This window comes from Lipotes vexillifer, unplaced genomic scaffold, assembly GCF_000442215.2.
Source record: "Lipotes vexillifer unplaced genomic scaffold, Lipotes_vexillifer_v1.1 scaffold1129, whole genome shotgun sequence".
In the NCBI taxonomy this organism is placed as follows: Eukaryota; Metazoa; Chordata; class Mammalia; order Artiodactyla; family Lipotidae; genus Lipotes; species Lipotes vexillifer.
This window is the reverse complement of record NW_006789022.1, coordinates 1,889,444-1,911,059: the sequence shown is the minus strand read 5'-3', so window position 1 is coordinate 1,911,059 and position 21,616 is coordinate 1,889,444. Positions and strand designations below refer to the sequence as shown.

General features: G+C 57.6%; 1 protein-coding gene across 3 annotated transcripts in view; it reads right to left on the bottom strand.

Moving 5' to 3' along the window:
* The window catches only part of NRXN2 (neurexin 2), a 100,381-nt gene that overhangs the window by 45,809 nt on the left and 32,956 nt on the right, over positions 1–21,616 (bottom strand). For 2 of the 3 annotated variants that reach the window (XM_007462053.1, XM_007462055.1), the window contains 7 exons: positions 13,962–14,123; positions 12,838–13,276; positions 8,777–9,163; positions 8,415–8,618; positions 2,397–2,423; positions 772–891; positions 53–434 (listed from right to left, as the gene is read on the bottom strand). In XM_007462053.1, the coding sequence (XP_007462115.1) occupies positions 53–434; positions 772–891; positions 2,397–2,423; positions 8,415–8,618; positions 8,777–9,163; positions 12,838–13,276; positions 13,962–14,123 (1,721 nt within the window). The remainder of the gene's footprint in view (positions 1–52; positions 435–771; positions 892–2,396; positions 2,424–8,414; positions 8,619–8,776; positions 9,164–12,837; positions 13,277–13,961; positions 14,124–21,616) is intronic. The other variant, XM_007462054.1, reaches the window with a different exon arrangement.

Below are 21,616 nucleotides of genomic sequence, written 5' to 3'. Positions count from 1 at the left end.
CGGGCGGGGGGGAGCCACGTCCTTGACAGCGGTGTAGTGCCCAGCACCTCACCCCTTGACCAGCTCGATGACAATGAAGTCGTTGCCATTGCCCGAGTTGAACAGGAGGAGCCCGTCGGGGGCTGTAGTCTTGAACTGGAAGAAAAGGTGCATGGAGGCGTAGGCTTGGAGCGTGGCGAGTGCCAGGTAACTGCTGCGACTCTTGAAGGTGACGGGGTCAGCCACGATGGCACGCAGGCCAAAGCGAGCATTGAGCTCGCAGTAGGTGATGTCGCCATCCTTGCACTGGTCCATGTAGGGCTGGCCATTGAACACCAGCCCGCTCAGGTGCCCGATGAAGTTGGAGGGCACCACAGAGATGAAACGCCGCTCCGTCATGATGCCTGTCTCAATGTTGTGGAACTCCAGCCGCGTGTGAGCTCCTGCCATCTGTCCTGCTCGGGACAGGAGACAGAGATGGGGACGTGGCTTTGGAGCCCAGATCGTAGGATCATTGGGTCCCCAGGAGCCTCCCCTCCACTCAAGGGCCACATGGGAGAGCCATTGGCAAACCCTCGCAGGTGGGTGCTGGCAGCAAGCACAGCTCCTGGGTCTGGGGGAGTTGCGGGACTCTTTAGGCCAGGGCCGACAGGCTTGCGGGGCAAAGCTGCCTGCGGGGAGTTGAAATGGTCCCTGGGGTCCAGGAGCCCATGATATACCAACGGCACTGGCAGCTTGCCAGAATGCTGCCCCAGGTAATGGTCACCAAGAATGGGGCCGCAGACCACCTACCCTCCACAGTCACGTTGTCCACCGACAGCTGCAGGCTCTTGCCACGCCGCACCACCCTCACCGTGTGCCACTCATTGTCATTGAGCTTGTGCCCCGCAAAGAGCGTCTCGGGGCCTTTACCTGCGGCACCAAGGGGGGAGTGAGCATGGCACCTCCACCCACTCGCATGTGGCTTCATGTACCACCCTGGGCACACAGAGCCTCACCACTGCATGCACCCATGCACACAGGTACACACACACACACACACACACACACACACACACACAGAGCTTTTACACACCCAGTCATAAACACAGACATGCTCAGTATTGCCACACTTCACGCAACATCCAAGGGTGCTGTTCGAAAAGAATGCGGTGTGAATGGCGCGGTGCCTCTGGAGCTGTGCCCTAAGACTCTGCACACAGAGACTCACACCTGCACCAACATACTCCTCCCCACATCTCCTAAGGACCTTCAGTCGTCAGCGTGTGTAGCCAGCAGCTAAAGTCCCAGCATATGTACATAGGCCTAAAACTTTCAAAACTACTGAGCCTTACCACGCACCCAAATGTGAATGTGCACCCACAGACTCACTGCTGGCAGTGAAAACACACAGACACACAGCTCCCCCATCCGGAGGAACCCAACGTGACCTTTCTGCACATGCCTGGTTAATTCCACACACCCAGACACGCAATCATATACACAGCACATCCAGCCTGGCCGGAGAGCAGAATGTTTCTTAGGAATTAGGGCCATTTATTCAGGACCTGGATTAACCGCTCCCAAGACTAAAAACGTGTAGCTTTAGAATGGTGCTGCAGTCCATTTGCAGCACCCCCAGGTTACACCTGGGCCCCCCATTGCTATTGCCAGCAGGGACAGGGTTCACCACGCATGCGCACACACGTGCCAAACACACACCAGAGCCACGGTACGTACACACCCTCTCGGCCTGTGGCTGCCACGTCCCTGTGCTCTCTTACGTGACCTCAGGGCACACCATGCAGACACTCTCAGAGACAGAGCATTGAATCCAGGCACACTGGGGTGCTCAGAATTGTCCACACCCACTCTCCATCTCACCCCTGCTGCGAGCCTCACTGTCACCTCTGAGAGAGCCCCCCTTTGGCAGAATCTCGCCCCCCGCCCCAAACAGAGGCTGTGGGGGTTGAGCTTTGAAGCCCTGGCCAAGCTCACCTCCTGCTCACCTCCCGCCCTCATCTTCTTTCCTGTGTGCCCCGCCCTCCCCCTTGTGGCCACCTCTGGAGATGCAGCAGGATGTCCCAGCGCCTCTCCGGCTCCCTCCAGCCATCCTGCTGTAGGTGCCACCAAGCCTTTGCCCCACCCTCCAGAGGATGTGAGGTGACTTGAAGTTTCTGGGCCTTCCTTCTCCCGGTCCCGGTGAACATGCTGACCCGGACCCTCCACCAGCTGCCCCTGGGTCAGCTTCCTTGGGCTCATTCTGCCCTCCATGACCGTACCACGCTCACGCCCACCGCCCCTCTCCACACCCCCTGCCCAAGCCCCACACAAGCTAGCCGTGAAGCCTTCTCCTCCCCCACCATCCCTCCCCAAATCCCAGAGTCCAGAATCCCAGGCCCCCTGGGGCTCTGCAGAAGAAGAGGGAAGCCACTTACTGGGTGCGCAGCCGACGCGCAGGCAGTCTGGGGGGGCCGTGGGGCGGGCAGAGGGGGAGGGGAGACAAAAAGGCAGAACAAGTGTTGTGCGTGTGTTTTTACATCCTTCACAGGGAGGGGTGTCTGCGGGCGGGGTCCCCCAGGGCCACTTTCTGGGGACCACGCGTGCTCAGGTGCCGTCTCCCCTTCCTCAGCTGGACCCCTCTCCCTCCTTCCCCCAAGAGGGCTCCAACCCTCCCCAGAGCTGGGGGGCGGGGCAGCCAGGTGAGGGGAAGAAGATTTACACCTCCCGGCTTAGAGGGGCCCAGGCCTCTCCTGTCTGAAGGAGATGGGCACCTTGGGAATCCCAGTTGTACAGGGGATCAGTGAGGGGGACCGAGGGCTTGACCAACCCGACGTCTCCCCATCTCTGAGAGGGAGATGGGCGGGGAGGGCCAGAGCCCCTGCACCCCCTGCTCTGGGACAACTCCCTGCTCAGAGCCCAGGCTGTGACACATCACCCCGTGCCCTCTGGGCTCTGAGCTAAATGGAGGAGTCTGCCCCAGGGCCCCCTTCCCGTGGCCACACACCTCCCAAAGGCCCAGGGGGCTAGCACCACCCCTACAGGAACCTTCTTGCTACCCCTCCTAACCTGGAGGATGCCAGGCTGTCCTTGGGGACCAGGGTGGTCCTTCACCCTGAAGAGGAACTAGTGTTAATCCCTTTTCCCAGGGGAGGGCCAGGGGCTCACAGATGAAGACACCGAGGCCCCCAGTGTATGACTCCTGAGGACTTCGGGGCCAAGAAGTTACCATAAGCAAAGTCTCCTGCCCCTTCCCCAGCCCCAGCATTTCTATCGTGCAACTCCAGGCTCGGAGGGCCCCATGGGCTCAGAAAGCACGCTGTCTACACAGAGCTGCAGCCCGGAGCCCCAGGGCCTCTGGCCACACCCCTGGTGGGATACATTACCCACCCCATGTGAGTCAGCCAGCCTTGCCAAGGAAATAGAGCACTAGCGCCCTGTGAAACTGGGGCTTAGGGCCCTTTGGACGCCTGTCCTGCTCCATCAGACCCAGACAGCTTGGGGCTGCAGAAGGTCCTGCAGGAAGAGGCAGAAACGTTGGGTCCAAATCTCATCATGTGACTGCGGGCAAACCTCTTCTCTCCCTGTGAGGTGAGGGGCTTGAACAAGAGGATCCTAAGCTGGGAGAAAGAAAAGGTGTCCACTGGGCTGGCCCTTGCCTCTCAGACAGGGGCAAGTTCCAGGCCTCTGTTAACAGCAATATCCTAATATCCTGTGGCTCCTCCCGGAACAGGCTCTGCCCACAAGGCCCAGGAGGCAAAGAGGGGTAGGGGCACCTGGCATCCCCTGGGCCCTGAAGGTTCCTGCAGCGGAGGTGAAAGATTCCCCTGTGGCTCTGGGGGCATGGGCCCCTCGGGCAGTACAGCTGAGCCCCACACGCGTTGTCAACCGCAGCAGAAGAGTGGGGGGAGCAGCCGGGACCTTGAGCCACAGGCTGGCACCAAGGGAGAGGCAGAGGGAGGTCAAGGGGCAGGTACAGGGGCAAGTCGGAAGTCATAGGGAGAGGAAGCAAGTGGAGAGGGTGCAGAGAGAAAAGAGGAAGAAAGGGCGAGAGCAGAGGGAAGGAGGAGCTGGACAGAGGGGGAAGGGGAGGATGTCGGGGTGAGGGCAGGGGTGCCAGGCCTGGAGTCAGGTCACGGGGGCTCTCTCAGAGCCAGCAGAGTCTTCACCAATGAAGGGTCCAAAAAAGAAAAAAGGGGGCTGGAAAGGCAGGCCGATCCCCCGTTGGAGAAGAGGCCTAGAGGAGCACAGTTCTTCCCCTCCCCCGCAGGGGAGCACCAGGAAGGGGGGGGGTCCATCTGTCCAGAGAAGAGGTGTCAGCTCCAGGCCCACCCCCTTGCAGTGACCCCACCCGCAGGAGCCACTGCTCCAGTGGGGCTTGAGGGGAGCAAACTCCCTTGAAGACGGGCCCCCAGGAAGCAGCCAGCACCATCCCAGGGGAAAGCCAGGAACTGCGAGTAAGTGGGAGAAACTGCCCTCTGGTGCCCACACCCACCCAGAGTGCAGCTCAGGGAGCTTTAACTGCTAATCTGTTGACTAGAAGCCTACGCCTCACGTTCAGCAAGTGGACAGAAGCGATTGGCCTGCAGAGACCCACCAAGGTCCTGGCAGGACATGGAGACCAGGGTGATGGTATGAATGTGTGATAAGACTGGTGGGAAAAAGTCATCTGCATGGAAAGGAGCTCAGGAAAAGAAGCCAGGCTTCTCTTTCTGCAACCCACCTTCCCCCAACCCAGGCCCCAAGGACTGGAGGTGGGGGAGAGAGAATGAAGGCTCCAATGCAAGGAGCCTCAGGAGCCCGCTGGCTGGAGTCTTGGAGGTGACACCGCAGAGTGGCAGCATGCACTCCGGCGCAGCCCTCGTTCACAGCCATCTCCCCAGCAGCCCAGCCTCAGAAGGAGCTCAAGCCCTACTGAACAGCCCCCCATGGGAACAAGGCACCGTCTCATGGTCCCAGAGATTAAAGGGCTTTGGAATGTAATGTGCATTTAGCCTGGCTTACAACACAAATGAGAGTCAGGCTTGCTCTGTACAGCTCGAGAGGGCAGAACTAGGTCCACAAGTAGGAATTTCAGAAAGGGAAGCTTCCACCAGGGAAGAACAACCCAGAGATTAGAATCACTGAGGTGGCCATCTCAGAGATGGGATGCTCCTGACACGGAAGGCATCTGAACAGAGGTGGAGAGCCTCCCATTGGTGGGGGAAGGCACAGAGGATGCACCCACGGGGGCATTCATGTCATCCTCACTAGGAACTGGGATTGCCAACGGGCACACCTGGAGAAAGGCAACTCCAGGGGGGTGATGAGGGACAGGCCAGGCTGGGCACTGGCCCCAGAGGCCACGCCCAAGGTAGAAGGAACCCAGGAACCCAGGAACCCAGGTCACACTGGAACAGGGTGAAGAATCCAGGGACTCTACGGTCCTCTAAGGACAGAGACCAACCACGCTGCTCAGGGCCCGTAGACAGCAGAGCTCCGGGAACTGGCTCAGCGTCGGCGGAGGTGGTGGAGGCCGGGGCCGGGGCAGGAGGCACAACCGGCTTCTCTGGCATCTCTGCCTGGATGGAGGCAACAGCCTCAGGCCTTCTCGGCCCTCTCCAGCCCAGCAAACACCCAGGCGCCTGAGGCTGGCACTGAGCGCCTCCTCCCGCCACATGGCCAGGGGCAGCTCCGCTCTCTTCAGGACCAAGTCTGCGTCATTCCAGTGAGCCCTGACATGCTGCACAGCTGCCTGTGGGAGCCTGGCTTCCCTCACTACAGGATGGGACCACGAGGCCAAAGACCAAGCCCGCCGGGCTCCTCTCCATCCTCCAGCAGCAAGTCCGGACCAAGACCGGGGCCTCGGTGGAGCAGGCCCTGGGTAGCAAGCAGGATGGGGGTCAGAATGGGGCTCCTGAGGTGGGGCCAGCTTGGGTCATGCAATGTGGAAGCAAGTCCCAGGCCTGGCTCTAAGCTTAGGTCCCTGTCCCAGTACGGTTTCCCTTCCAGTCGGCTGGGTCTGTCTTTATGTGCGTGGCTTGCATCTATATAACGTCTTCACTCCCACTATTCCATTTGAGCCTCAAAACCACCACAGAAAGGAGGCAGAGTGAGGATCTGTATCCCCACTTTACAGACAAAAAAACAGAGGCTCAGAGAGGGGAAATGACTTACCCAGCAGTCTAGGAGACCAGGGCTAGAACCCAGATCTTCTGGCCCCAGGCCCAGTGCTCTTCCCGTCATAGCCTGAGGCTGGTGGCTGGGTGTGGACCACCTGTGTGCTTGTGTGGTTCACACAGAGGTCACACGCCTCCCTGTACACACATCACTTGGTGTCTGTGGACAGATGTGTCTGCAACAAGCATTTGGTCACGGCTTGTCATGAGCCGTTAGAAATGGCATCTCTGTGGATGGAGGCGGGCACAGCAGGCAGCGAGAGATGTGGGAGGACTGTCCTGCTGGCCACCTTGTTCCTTAACTTCTAAATACTTATGTGACACAGACAGAAAAGCATATCCATGGGAAGGAGAGGGTAGATCCTGAGGGTGAAAGGTCCCCAGGACCCCCCCAAAGGGCACTGTCCTGCAAGGTGCTGCCTCCTGTCGAACCTGAAGGAACCCACGCTCCTTCACAGGGAAACTAAGACACACAGTCCAAATGAGGAAGGAGCATCTGCTTTCCCTGCAGATAGAAGGCCCCAGATTTCCCCTGCAGTGCTCCCACCAAGTACAGAGCCACGTGCTTACCACACCGAGAACACACACGTGCCAGGGTGAAGGGGTACCTCACCCTGGGTACACAAACCTGGGCAGTCTGAGAACCGCAGGGCCACGCACGGGGTCCTGGGCTGGCGCCTTCCTCCTGTGACCGTTTCAGGGGTGCCAGGGGCCGCTGTACGGACCCGTGGAGCGCTGGCCAAAGGGTGTCTCCCATCCTGCTTCCCACTGCCACCCACCCCCCACCCACTCTGTAGGCTGTGATTGTGGTCAGAAGCTGAGCTTCAGGGAACCCTAAAGTTCCCCACCTCCGGGGCCCTGGCCGCCTGCACACCTTCCCACCTCCAGCCCCCGCCTCACTCAGCAAATCTTTGTCCTAGGAGTACAAAGGCCACGTGGCCAAAAGGGGAAAGGACACAGTATAAATTTATTAGCAAGGTTAATGGGTCCCCAAAAGGCCACACTCTGTCCCCCAAATGCCCTGGAGACCAATGTTAAGATAGAGTCCAGGTAAGTATTTAAAGCTCAAAGCTCCGTGTTCTCTCCAGTTGAGCAAGTCTGAGCTGCTCAGAGGAGCCCAAGCTCTCCTCCAGGCCCAGGACACAAGAAGCAACCCCAGGGGCCTGAACTTCCCACACGACAGGCCCTTGGGTGCCACACCTCTATGTGCTCAAAGGCTAGCCTGAAAGGGACAGATGTGACCCCAGCCTGGGCAGCTTAGGCCCGCTAGCTTCCAGGGTTCCCCTGACTGAAAGCTCCATGATGGTGGGACCTCACCTTAGTCACTACTGTAGCCCCAGGTTCAGAACACACTGGCACTAGGAAGGTGTCCCATAAATGTCAGCTGAATGAGTAGCCCTGCTGTTTTCCTTCTGACCCTGCCCACAAGAGCTGAAGCCCACGGAGAGTCCAACAGGTCTCACGGTCCCGCCACATGGATGCCCCAGGGACTGCCAGGTGAAGTGGAGCCGTGCCTCCTCTGGGAAGGGGCAGAGGCATCGAGCCTTCAGGTGGCAAGGGCCCCTGATGCCCCTCCACCCCCCAGCTCTGTTAGAGGCAATGAGGAAAGCACCGAACCTCAGGGCAAATGGCCTGCGTTTGAGTCCGGGGTCTTCCCTGACCATCACTATAGCTTTGTGATGCTGGACAGGTCAGTAAATGGATTTCACAATCTATAAAACAGGGGCAGCTATGGGGACTCACATGTGAAAGCAGACAAGGGGAAGATGACATGTCCCCTTGTGCATCACACACACACACACACACACACACACACACACACACACGGCTCTCCAAACGCAGAGCAGACGAGGGCGGCTGTGTGAGGGCTGCGTCCTCCTGTCTCCGGATCTGCCACTGCACTGAGCTTGGGCTGAGCACCAGTCGGTGTCTGCGAAGCTTCACGAATGAATGAACCAACGTATGAGCAAGCGGATGAGCCGACAACCAGGAACGAGCTACGTCCTTACATGTGCGCGCGCGGAACAGATGCCTCCGAGACCCAGGAGCGCCCCAGGAGGGTGGCTGTCACACCCCAGACACATTCGGGGTCCCCCTCCCCACAGTGCCGCCGAGCGCGAGGCATCGCCCTACACTGTGCATCCTCTCTGGGACGAAGTTCTCAGGGGCTCTGACCGGGGCTGGCGCCTCCCCACCACCCATCTCTCACTGGCACCACCACCAACTTCTCCAGACAGAGGGGGTGTGGGTGAGAGGCAGGGTCGGGGAAGGGGCCAGGGGCGCGGGCAGGGCGGTTACCGAGGTTGACGGTGAGCTTCATCTGGCCCCCGTCCAGCTCCAGGCGCAGGGTGTCAGCTGACTCCCTGGAGGTGGTGGCCATCATGAGCCCGTAGGCCCGCTGAGACATGAAGCGCAGAGACACGTCCTCCGCCTCCGTGTGCATGGCGTTGGGCAGCATGATCTTCATGTACATGGAGCCATCGTAGCTCAGGACCGTGGCCTCTGCCCCAGGAGTAGGGGGAGGGAGGGGGGGGGACAGGCAGAGGTCAGTGGAGGGAGAGAGAAGACCGAGAGAATCAGTGCAGGGATGGCAGGCCCAGGGCTGGTCTACGAGGGGCACAGGGACGGGCAGGGGACACCGGGATGACAGCCAGCCTCACCTCTCTCACAGACCCGCCCCAGAAAGCCGGTCCCGACGCAGTCACAGACGAAGCGGTTCCAGCCCTCTCGACAGACGCCGCCATTGCGGCAGGGAGCGGAGTTACACTGCCTCAGCGTCTCCCGGGAGCAGAAGGGGGCGACGCCCACAGCCGCCTGCGCCTCAGCCAGGCCCCGGAGGTCTCGGCTACGCCCGTCTATGAAGAGGTCCCGCACGCAGCCCACGTAGCCGGCCCGGAGCGCCGCCGTCCACACCTCTGGGGGCAGGGGCAGGTCCACCCGCCCGCCTTCAGGTAGGCCGCCCAGGTACAGCTCGCTCTCCAGGTCCAGAATCTCGCTCTCCCCGGTGGCCAAGAATGGCGTGCTGCGGCTGTTCACCGAGATGGAGCCTGCAGATGGAGAGAGAGTGGGCTACAGTGGGGAGGGCAGGACTGAAAGACCCCACAGGCCAGAAAAGGATGTCCTGCCCTCGCACCGCAGGCAGCCCTGGGCTGCAGACACTGCTTGGCAAAGGTGCCAAGTTCAGGAACCAGTGTGAACCAGCCCCAGCCCAGCTGCAGTGTGCAGTGGGCCTCTGTCCGGACTCCTCCTTCCCACCAGAGCAAGTCCTCAGAGGATGTACAGGAGGTGGACACGCCCCCAAAGGGCTGGATCCCTCACAGGTCCTTCCCCCAGCCAGCCCGTTAGACCAGGAGTCAGAAGCAGAGACCCCCGAGGAAGCTGAAAGGCTTGAATCCAAAGGGTTTCCCCCACTAACATTTATTGAGCTTTAATGACTGTATTTCCAGGCACTTAGCACGTCATGTATATCATATCTCTTAAGTCTCACGGTAACCAAATGAAATTGGTCCTTTACAATCCCACTTTGAGATGGCAGATGAGGCTTAGAGAGACTGGGGAAGCTGCCCAAAGTGCCGCAGCGAGTAAGGACCAGAGCCAAAGTACCACCCACGTGGCAGGACCCCAGAACCTGCATCTCCCACCCCCCGACCTGGAGAGGTAGTCAGACCGATCAGCTCCTGGAGCCTTTGAGACAGGACGGCAGCCAGGAAAGGGAAACCAAGCATGGAGCTTCTGCGTTGTAAGAGTTCTTTGGATGGAGAGGCTGGTTATCTTAGAAAAAAGATTTGGTATCAGGTGTGAGCTTCAAAGGCTTTCCTGAGATCTCAAGAAACCAAAACCTATACATTAGAAGCTTTATTCTGTTCGTAATTTTTATTCCATACATTCTCCTTCCCCTCTCCTTTCTCAAGTTTGGAAGAATTCTTTAAAAGATAAAAATAAAAAGTCTGCCTATCTCAGAGGGGCTAATAAAGAGAGGTAAGGATGGTTTGATCCACGCTAGGCCTGATCGGGCAGAGATCGGGGATGGGGAGTGGTAAGAGACAGAGCGTGGGCACCAAGCGTGGAGCTGCAGGAGCAGGACCAGGGCCTCGTCTGCACACTTGGCTCCGCATCTGTGCAAACCCTTCCCTGCACCAGAGAGGCCCTTCCCCTGTGCCCCATTTTAACACCATGGTCCCTGGCTTGTCCTCCCCGACAAGGTGTCAGATCCCCACTGCTCCTCCCAGCCCCCCAAACGTGGCCCCCAATCACCCACACTTCTATTTGTAGCAGGTTCCCCAGGTGCTTCCACCCACCCCCTGTGGGGCCTCCTGGACACGGACACCACCCAACTGGACTCTCCACAGACGAACAGAATATGAAAGAAGGAAGAGGGTGGAAGGCTATGGTGGGGAAAGGATGTATAATGGAGAGTCAGCAAAAGGAAATTAAAGTGAATACAGGTCTTCTTTCAAGGTCACTCTAAAACATGGAAAGGGAACAAACCAAGTGTCCCACGACAGATGGGTAGATAAACAAAAGGTGGTCTATCCATACAATGGAACATTATTCAGCTGTGAAACAGGAAGGAAATGCCATCACATGCTACAACGTGGATGAACCCTGGGGACGTTAGGCTAAGTGACATAAGCCACACACAAAAGGACAAATATTGTGTGATTCCACGTATAGGAGGTCCCTAGAGTAGGCAATTCATAGACAGAAAGTGGGATGATGATAAACAGGAGCTGGGGGACGGGGAGTTAGTATTTATGCAGACAGAATTTCAGTTTGGGAAGATGAAAACATTCTGGAGATGGAGGGTGGGGATAGTTACACAACAATGTGAATGCCCTTAATGCCACTGAACTGTGCACTTAAACATGATTAAAATGGTAAATTTTATGTTATGTATAAATTACCACAATAAAATTGAGAAACATGGGGAAGGTCAAAGAGAGCTTTGTTGGAGTGACTGTCCCAAGTCTGTGCTGGTGTACACGAACAAATGTGGGCCATCAGAAATGGTCGGGGCTTCCCTGGTGGCACAGTGGTTGAGAGTCCGCCTGCCAACGCAGGGGACGCGGGTTCATGCCCTGGTCCGGGAGGATCCCACATGCCGCGGAGCGGCTGGGCCTGTGAGCCATGGCCGCTGAGCCTGCACGTCCTGAGCCTGCGCTCCGCAACGGGAGAGGCCACAGCAGTGAGAGGCCCCCGGCCCGAAAAAAAAAAAAAAAAAAAAAAAAAAAAAAAGAACTGGTCGAAGTGACCCAAGGACTAGCCAGGGCTGGTGTGTGGGCTCTGGAGATCGAGCGAGGCTAAGGAGACCGCTTCCTGAAGACAGAGAAGAGCGGAAGGCCCTGGGGTTCTATGCAAGGCCTGAGCAGATTTCCAACCTAGAGAGTTACAGATCCCCTGTGTGGAAACCCTAGGAGGCAACGAGTGCTCTGTGAAGACTCCCTGGTACCATCATGACACAAAACAAGGGGACGAAGCCATTTACCGCAAAGCCTGGGGAAGCCTCCTTTCCCTGAGGAAAGGAGAGGAAGAAACAAGCAAGCCCACGAGAGGCCAACACCTCCGGGAGCCATGGCAGCCCCTTCCTCCCTGTGTGTGCGGGGACGCTCACTCCACCCAGACATGAAAGCCCCGTGTGCAGCGACAGCTGGGGAGGCATGAAAATTTAGCTGACGTTGATAAGAGCTTAAATTGGATAATGTGTCAGTTCTCATTTATATCAGTTCTTTCTCTTATGTCCAACAAGATGGAGAAGAGTAAAGAGAAATAGGCAGCAAACAGGAAGAGGATGGGGAAGGAAGACTGAAAAAGAAGAGTGGAGGAGGGGTGGCAAGAAGCAGCAGAAGATTCAAGAACAGCACCTGCCCGGCCCCAGTGCCCTCCGCCCCGCTGCTTTATTGTGCAAGAACCTCACCACGCGGAGCGTGGTGTTTACTGTCTGTGTCTCCCCACTGGAACACGAGCTCTGGGACAGCCGAGACTCCAGCTCACCACTGCCCCACCCCAGCACCCTGGACAGTGCCTGGCGCACAGTAGGTGCTTGCTAAATATTCGAGTGAGTTAATAAAGAAGGTTGAATGAATCTAGATAGAAGGGAGGCAAGGTTGGGAAGTTTTTTTAAGAGGACGAGATAGGGACTTCCCTGGTGGTCCAGTGGTTAAGAATCTGCCTTCCAGTGCAGGGGATGCGAGTTCGATCCCCGCTCAGAGAACTAAGATCCCACACGCCGCAGGGCAACTAAGCCCGTGCACCACAACTACAGAGCCCATGCGCCTTGGAGCCCACACGCCACAACTAAAGAGAAGCATGCACACAGCAAATAAGACCCAACGCGGCCAAAAATAAATAAAAATAAATAAATGTTTTAAAAAGAGAGAGAGAGAGAACGGGATAACCACTGTGTTAGGCACTGCACTAATGCTTTTACAGGTGTCCTCTTGATTTTCCCTCCTGAGCACCCCAGTTTAATGACCCTTTTATAAAGAAGAAAACTGAGGCTGCAGGGGGTTGAGGGACGGCCTAGAGTCACACACGCAGGAAGTGGGAGCATGAGGTGTGTGCCCGGGCCCGACTGACTCCATGCTTTCCACCAAGGCACCACGCAACTGGGACAACAGAGGGGTGGGAGGGCCAGGGGAGGGCGGGAGAACAGCCACAGAGACCGTCAGGGTGGGTGGGGAGGGGCGGTCAGGGGCAAGGGCAAGGTGCAGAGGCCTCTGACCTTTGCGCCCGTCCCTCTGGAAGTCCACATGGCACCACTCGCCGTCGTTGACCTTGCGGCTGGACGCCCGCAGCTTGATGCCCCCAGACCCCATGTCCAGCAGAAGGTAGAGGTAGCCGTCCAACAGCTCCATGGCAAAGTAGTCAGCCCGCGGGGCAGCGCCGTGGCTGCCGGCCCCGGCCCCGGCCCGCCGGCCCTGGCTGAAGAGCAGCAGCCCGTTGGGCTCGGTGGTGCGGAAGTCTAGCGAGATCGAGCCGGTGCGCTTGGCACTCCAGCGGGGCAGCGCCACAAAGGCCTCAGGGCTCTCGAAGGTCACAGGGTCCAGGGCAGCCACATCCTCACAGCGGAACGACAGGTCCCCCTGCAGCTTCATCTTGGGGTCTCCTTCCTTTGCCAGGCGGGACAGCTCCAGCTTGAAGTCATTATTCTTATACACCACCTGCAGGGAGGGGTGGGGGGAGGGGTCCAGGATGAATAAGAGGAAGCAGCTTAGGGCCTGGCCACCCCTGCCCGGCGGCATGGGCTCCTGCCACCCAGCCCCGGGCCCCACTCCACACCCCAGACCGTTGTTCTAGAACTGCACGGGCAGAGGCTGTGAACCGCACCCCCCTTGCCCCACTTATTTCTCTGTCCTGTCTCCCTGCCCAGCACAAGCATGGCGGCCCTCGGGGCTGCTGAATTGCAGTTCATAATAACCGCAGGACAATCGCCACTGACGTTTGGTTGACATCTACGCTCTCATCTGCTCCTCACAGCCGCCTTGAGAAGGGTACTGATCACTCGTTTTACAGACGAGGAAACTAAGAGTCAGACAGGTCAAGGGACCTGGCCAAGGTCATGGAGCTAGTGAGTGGGCCTTAAACACAGGTCTTTAGTGTTCACGTCCACCACTCTTGCCTCTGTACACAGCTGCCTCGAGGGTCCTCTGAGAGGACGGGGGCCTTTGGGGCTCAAGGAGACAAGAGAGGAGAAGCCGGAGTCAATGGGCCTTAGGTTTTGAAGAGAGGAGACCTCCCACCACTGACCGGAAGGAACAGAGGCCCCAGGCAGCTGGCCGGTCAGACCGAATCACACTGCAGACAGGGTTCCCGGGCTGCCCACGGCCCCCTCCTGGCCCTACTCACATCCTTGAGGCAGCCCATGAAGTTGTTGCTGACGGGCGAGCCCGGTAGGTCCGCCGTGTTGGGGCTGCCCCCAATATAGAAGAAGTCGTCAGAGCCCAGCATGGTGTAATCCTCCTGCGTGTAGCCTGTGGTGGTCAGGATCCCGTCCACCGAGATGGTCACCTGCCCAGCCCAGGGAGGGAGGGGGAGAGACAAGGAGACAACCGGCATCAGCTCCCTGGGAAGAGCCTTGGGCTGGGCAAGGGAGGGGCCGGGGGGCAGCAGGGGAGGGGGACCCCCCCCATTTTTATGTCTGCTTGTCTCGGAGGAACAGTGCGGTGGGGCGGGGGGGAAGTGGGGGAAGGAGGCAGCACAAGATTTGATGGTTTCAGGGTGGGCTAAGGCCCAGCTCGGCAGGCAGGCAGATGCCTGAAGGGCACTCGAAGTGCTCACTGTGAACAGCACCAAGAAGTGGCTCCGGATGGGAGTGGGAGCTTCAGGAAGGGCCCCATCAGGGCAGGATGCAAATGACACCCTCGATTCTCTCCTGTTGAAGGGGTCTCTGGACCCCCATGTGATTTCAGAGCATCTTTCATAAACAAGGCAGAGAACACCCATTCTCCTGGGGTGCTCTCCCTGCAGGGCGTGGAGGAGTCCTTTCAATCTTAGCCAGGAGGGAGGTGGACAACAGCAAGGGCATGAGGAACAGGAACCCAGATATTCCTGGGGAGACTTGGAACTTCCTGGGGGACACATATCACCCTTGAGGGCTGATTCCCACCAGCACCCCCCTAACTGCTCCTAGCCCCCTTGCCGAATCTGTCTCTTTACTCTCCAAGTCACTCCCTTGTCCCCCAAGGAGAGGGCAGCCGTTGGCCTATTCATCAGTCTGTCTGATTCATTCACCACCACCATCATCGGGGCCAGAGTAAGGAACAGAGCGGGACAGGCTAACCTCATGTTACCTTGACTCTGGGCTGAAAAGTTAGGTAAGAAAGCAAGATGGGTAGGGATGGGGGCATACCTGGTGCTCTGAGGAGGTGAAAGGGGCTCAGTAGTGGCCTGGAGAAGGCTGAAGTGACTTTTGGGGGCAGTGACAAGTACAGGGAACTCCATGACTCCCTGCTCCCCAGACAAATGTCCACCTAACCCCTGAAAAGTCTAGCCGTAGGAGCATCCCACACCCAGCCAGGTTGCGGGGAAGAGCCGAGGCCAGGGGACCATAAGCCCCCACTCTCTGAAGGCTGTGGATTAGGACGGTCAGGCTCCTGCAGGGGTGATCAGGAAGCTGGCTCACGGTGAACCCGACACTGTGCTTCTGCAGGCCACAGCTCACCCCATTCCCACACTCCAAACATGCCTCAGCACCCCCTTTTTGGGCGAAGTCTGGAGATTGGGACCTTCTAATCACAGTCCGTGATGTCCTCCCCACATCAGTCCATACCCACATGCCACCAGCCATCTTCCAGTGACTGGTCGCCAGGGTTCCACTGTTGCAGGGCCGCAGAGTGGGTGTTAGGAACACCTAAGGGACATGGGCAGAACGGGGCCAAGGGGAACGTCCCTCACAGGCCCCTTGAGTCCCCCTCGTGCTGGGCTGGAGCCTCACAGTGAGAGGGGAGGGGCCAAAGGGGCCCCCTCCTGGGAGCCATCAAATCTTGTGCTGGGGGGACTAGGTTCAAGGACAGAGGTAAGGGGGTGTCTTTGTGGAAGCGGGCACTTTGAAGCTTTTGAGTCTTGTTTTGAGGGGAGGGTTGGTCATTATTGTTTATTTCTTCTTCCCTCCACCCCACCCGAGGCTAGGAAGTGGAGATCTGGGTGGAAAAGGGAAGGGTCAAAGTATTAGTCACAAAAACATGCAGACAAGATTAGAACAGGCAGAAGGGGGCTGGGACACAGAGATGGGGGTAAGACAGGGAGGCAGGGGGAAGGGGCCTCCATCCTGCCTTCCACCTCCACTCCCGGGGCTGCACTGAGAGACCAGGAATTGAGCCACTATTAGCTCCTGAGCCTGTGTCTGGTCACCCCAGCTAGAGAGTCAGCTCCTGAAGGCCGGGCCCCTGGCCTGATGTGTCCCTGTAACCCTACTAATCCGAGCACAGTCCAGGGGACACGTCTCCGTCATTAAAATGAATGTCAAGTCACCTTGTGACCCAGGGCCACACTTGGCTCTCACTTGCCTGTGTCCCATCTATGAACCCAGAGCCTCGGGGGCCTTTGGTGGACAGAATCTTAGTCCTCCAAGACTGCTCTGATGGGATGACCCTGCTCCTGTGCATGAGGAGGGCCCTCCCAGCCCCAAAGCTCCCCTGGAAGAGGCTCCTCCTCGCTCTATATATACGTCGGCCTACCAGCAGCCTGAGCCACTCAGGTGTCTTCCCTCCCCAGCCCCAGAGGCCAGGGCACCAGCTACTGGCATCTTCCTCACCCTATGGGCCCTCTTCCGCCAGTCCATTCAGCCAGCTCACCTGCCTTCGCCCTCAGAGTTAGAAGGACCTGACTTGGCGGGGGGCCCTCCTCAACTCCCCTCCAGACTGGGCACAAATCTGACCTTGCCCGCCATGGCTTTACGCAAATCACCACCACGTGGTGCCCCCTATTGGGAAAGGGCTGACTTAATCCCTTTTGTATCTGTCCCTATTTTAGAGCCATCCTGGCCCAGGGGGTGGGGAGAGGGTAGGTAGCAGGAGGCAGGGTAACACAGGGTGCACAGAGGAAGGGCGGGTGGTCAGCCTGGGGGCGGGGGAAGAAGAGAGAGAAAGGGGGAAACGGGCACTGGGTAGAAAGGAAGCCAAGGGTCGGGGGAATGGAGGAAGGTCTCTGGGGAAAGCAAGGAGGGAGATGACTGAGATTAGTAAAACCCGACTGTTCCCTCAGACAAATCCAAGTCCAGACACAAAAATGGCAGGTTCGTTAGTAAAAGCAGGAAACAGGGGAATAATTCCCCCGGTCCCCCTCCACCCCAGGGGTTCATGATGCCCCTGCCCCCCAATCCCCCCGCACAGCTTCTGGAAGGGGTGGGGCCGGCAGGGGAAGAGGGCAGGGGCGGGGGCATGCGACACAGAACAGCCACCACAGCTAGGACGCGTGCAGGTTAGAAGGCCAGGGTGGGGGGCCTGGCCCAGCAGGACAGGTGAGAGAAAGGCAGCCACAGGTGGGAAGGCGTGCGGGACCGGGGGGCATTGGGAAGAGCCGAGATGGAGGCGAAAGAGCTGTAGGGGTGCAGGAAGGAGAAGCTTCCTTTCAACGGAGGAAGGGAGAGGAGCCACCACTAGAACAGAGACATGTACAGGTTGAGAAAGAAAGGGATGGGACATTAGACTCAGACCTTTCTCCCCAGAGGGTGACCCAGACACTCATTCCCACCACCCATTCACCACTGATCACTGATCACCGACCCCAGACACGCCTGCTCACACACCACGTCTTTCTGAAGGCAGTGGGAGGGAGTCTTGACAGGCTCATTTCCAAGCAGAATCCTTTTTTGTCATCAGGACCACGGCTAGCACCCCAAGACACAGCAGGTACCCTGCACCCAACCCACACCAATCCACGCAACACAGACAGGCTGGGCCCTGAGTGGGGCTGAGTAGGACAAGAGGAATGAGCCACAGCTCAGCCCTGGAAGAGCCACGGCCAGCCAGGGATGAGGGGAAGGAGCAAGGAGACTCAGGAGCCCAGCGCCCAACCTCCGCCCTTCCCCGGGCACGGGGCGGGTGGCTGGAGGTGGTTGCAGGGGGCAGCCTATGACCTGGGTGGGCTCTCAACCCTCCCTACTGGCCCCACCTCTCTTCTGCTCTGCTCTGCTCCTCTCCCCCTTAGGCAGGCTGCTAGGATGTGAAACCAGGTCTTGGCCACAAATATCTCCACTCGGGCATTCCATGCCCACCGCACCCCCAGAGGAAAGGCTAGGGAAGAGGAAAATACCCCTCTGACATCATCCAAAGCCTTTCCCAGCTCCCTGCTACCATCACAGGGTCGCTGACCTTCCTGGGAGGGGGATTACTTGGGGGAGAATAAGACTGTTTTTAACCTGTAGGTAGGCTAGATGGGCTTTGGGGAGCCATGACACCCCTTGGCATTGTATGCAAACGGCTTCAATGGGCTTCTTTTTCCTGTGAGAGTCCACTGCTGCCACCAAATTCTCAGAAGGTTCCTGAGCCAAAGATGGGTAAGGACAACTAGTTTAGGAAGAGGGTCCTAGGACTGCGGACGTGGGAGCATGAGGGCATGAGGACGCCGGACACCCGAGGGAGCGTGTGCAGCCCTGTTACATGTTTGAGTTTAGCCATCTGCTTGGGGTGGGGAGAAGCTGCAGAGAGAAACAGGTTGGAAAGACACACCAGGAAGATGACCTAACCGGCAGTGATAGCCCCACGGTGAATCCTGACGACTGGATTTAATAAAGTTTGGGAACAGAAACTTCAGGTCACAAATCCTGAGTTCTCCTGTGGCCTTTACCATCTTCCAGAACAATCTCATTTTACATCTCTGACTCTCATCTGTAAAAGGGGTTTAACAACTTCCATCACTCCTGCTTCTCCCAGGCTTACTATAAGGATCAAATGAGATCAATAAAGTGAAAGCACTGAACTCTTCCACTACTTGCTATGTGACCCCAGGCCTTCTTGGGCCTCAGTTTCCCCATCTGTTAACTGGGAATAATCTCTGCCTGCTGCCTGCAATCTAGGCATTCGTCGAGTTTAAATGATATTCAAAAGGTGAGAGCTATTTAGAAGAAGCAAAGCCTCCAGGGTCACGAGCAGAGAACACTTCTTTCAGCCTGACCACACCTGACCCAAACCTCTCCACTGGTTGGCCTTTTTGATCCGGATCCACCCTCTCCCTCAAGGAGGAATACTCAAATAACAAAAAGAGTCCATATAAAGAAGTTAGTAAAAATAAATACAAAACCAACCAGAGTCCAGCTGAGGAATGCCCGGGAATCAGAGCAGGTTGAACCCTGTCTCTTTGGGTGCCCGGTTGTCTGACTCCATTCTTGGCTGAAAGAGCTGATCCCTGGGACAGGTATCTGAGGGTTTATGAGGCAACTCAGGCCACCCATGGGCACCAGCTCTGGTTGTCAGGCAGTGATGCTCACGCTAGAAAGCGTGGACTTTGGAGACCTAGAAATTCACAGGGACTTTCCTGGCAAGGGCTGAAACCAGACAGGGTTGTTTGCTTCTTGACCAACTTAACCAAGTCATTCCATCCTCCCCAGGCCCGATTCCTGGGGCATTCTGGGGTTTCATGTAGTTATTTTGGGACTGATTCCCAAGAAAGGACGGTAATAGGATCTCCAATGGGGCCAGATATGCTGTATTCTCCAGGGTTTGCTATGAGAAGGGAATCGCTTCTTTACAAAACATCCCTGCCCTGGAAACACGGAGATAATCAGTTAACATCTCATAAAGCTTAATAAAATTATAATTCCCTTTACAGAGTACAGACGCTTTCACTTCCATTCCCCTTCTTGATCTTCACACTGATCCCATGACATAGGCAATGCAGGTATATCAGCAGCTCGTTTGGTAGCTGAGGAAACAGCTTTAGCCCCAGTTCACACAGTTTTTAACTGAATTGAGACTAGAAGGAAGGGGAGGTCTGTAGGGCCCTGATTCTCAGATGGTATCCCCAGGGGTTGGCTTTATCTTGCCTCCCTTCTGTCCCCGAAGTCACAGTTCAGCTGTCTAGTGAAGCTCTGTAAAGAAAGAGTTCTAGGGCTTCCCTGGTGGCGCAGCGGTTGAGAGTCCGCCTGCCGATGCAGGGGACACAGGTTCGTGCCCCGGTCCGGGAGGATCCCACATGCTGCGGAGTGGTTGGACCCGTGAGCCATGGCCGCTGAGCCTGCGCGTCCGGAGGCTGTGCTCCGCAGCAGGAGAGACCACAGAAATGAGAGGCCCGTGTACCCAAAAAAAAAAAAAAAAAAAGAGTTCTAAATGCCCAGCTCCTAACAGGTACTCAGTGGCCTGACCTGAGGTGTGGGCAGCAGCAAACTCCTAGCAGCAGCAGCTGGAGAACAAGGCCCGTGGAGGGGTCGTGCTGGGACCACCACATGGCTCCACCTAAACACTGGGACGACAGAGTGGCCAAATGAGGTCTTGGACTGGGGAGGGCTAGGCTGGCCGTGGCCACGGGCACTAGCTCAGGACAGGGCAAAGGATGGGACCACCACAGGTCTGTGGGTGCAGGGAAACACAGACCTGCAAGAGTATCAGGACAGGCCAGATGTGGCCTCAGAGGTACATCCTCCTGGGGAGGTGGGGGAGCCACTCAGACAGGGAGCCTCAGCTCTCATGCTTCCCTCCTCTGCAGCCAGGCAGCTACACAGACCTGGGAGGCTGGGAAGGCCAGGCAGCTGTCCCAAGCAGCGTGGGCCCCGTGGGAGCAGACACGTCCAACTGCAGGGTCCCCAGCCTGGTGCTCAGTCACTCTGCATTATTAATAGGCGATGACTAACCGCCTGCTGCCGCAGAGCCAGGACCGGGCAGGCAGGAGGGAATCCCGGGGGATGGCGCACAGCAGGGCTTGCAGGCATACACTCCAAGCGGAGGCGAGGAGCAAAGGGCCGGCCTCAGCTCCTCCCCTGCTCCTGCCCTCCCTGTCCCCACAGCCCACCCCCTAAGAGCCCTCACCGGCACACGGTCACGCAGCCCCCAGCTCACACCGGCGTTTACACTTGGAGAATCACCAGCAGAGAATCACAAACACACAGTACAGTCTCCCACTAACGCCCCCTAAATGTCACACCAACATTTACACACAGTCGCACCCACACACCAACACACACCAGCTGTGTCTACACAGACACCCACACCAACACTCACCGGGACTCAGCCCAACCCAAACAGAGGAGCTTGGCGACAAGTACCCCGACTTCACCCCAGCTGGGCCTCCTCCTCTCACCCCCTCAACAGGGAAGGGAACCAACCCCAGTCAGAGGCCATGCGGGACAGGCAGGGGGCAGACAGGGGACAGGAGATGGAAGGGAAGGAAGGAAGACAGTGTGAGACACAGTGTTAGTCAGAGCAGCAGAGTGGTGGGGGAACTGGACGCTGTCCCTGGTGGGGGGAAAAGACCATTCATGCCATGCAAGATGTCGGGGGAGACGGAACCAGGACCCCTCAAGACTGAGAAGTGAGGGAGGGGATGCCGCTTCCTCCCTGGCAGCCAGCATGGGGCAGCTCCTAAACTTGTATGAATGGTGATTTGAAGGAGCTCTGGACCGGCCCCAGATGGCTCTGCATCTCCCAAGGCCACCTCCCTCGCTGCAGCCTGTGGAGCTGGCTGCCACTGGAGGCCTCACCCCCAGCCCCCCTCCCCCAACTCAAGGGGCCTGTCCACGAGCTGACAGTCAGCAGAGCGTAGCATGTCATGGGATGGTGTTTTCCATGGATTTTCAGGAGATCAAGAAAGAAGCTAAATCAAAGAAAAGAAACAAGGGGCAGGGCAGGGGAGAAAAGGAAAATAAAGCGATATAGTAAGCAGCCTGGCATCGGGGCTGGTCTAACCAGAGCCGATGAACATGGGGACTGCCCCAGGTCTCTCTGGCCAGGAATCTGAATTCAGAAGTGGGGGGTTAGGGCAGGGACAGACCAAATTCCTCGATTTCCGTTTGTCTTTTGGATTTGAGTTTGAACCAAAAAAGCAAAGAAAAGAAAGAAAGAAAAGGGAAA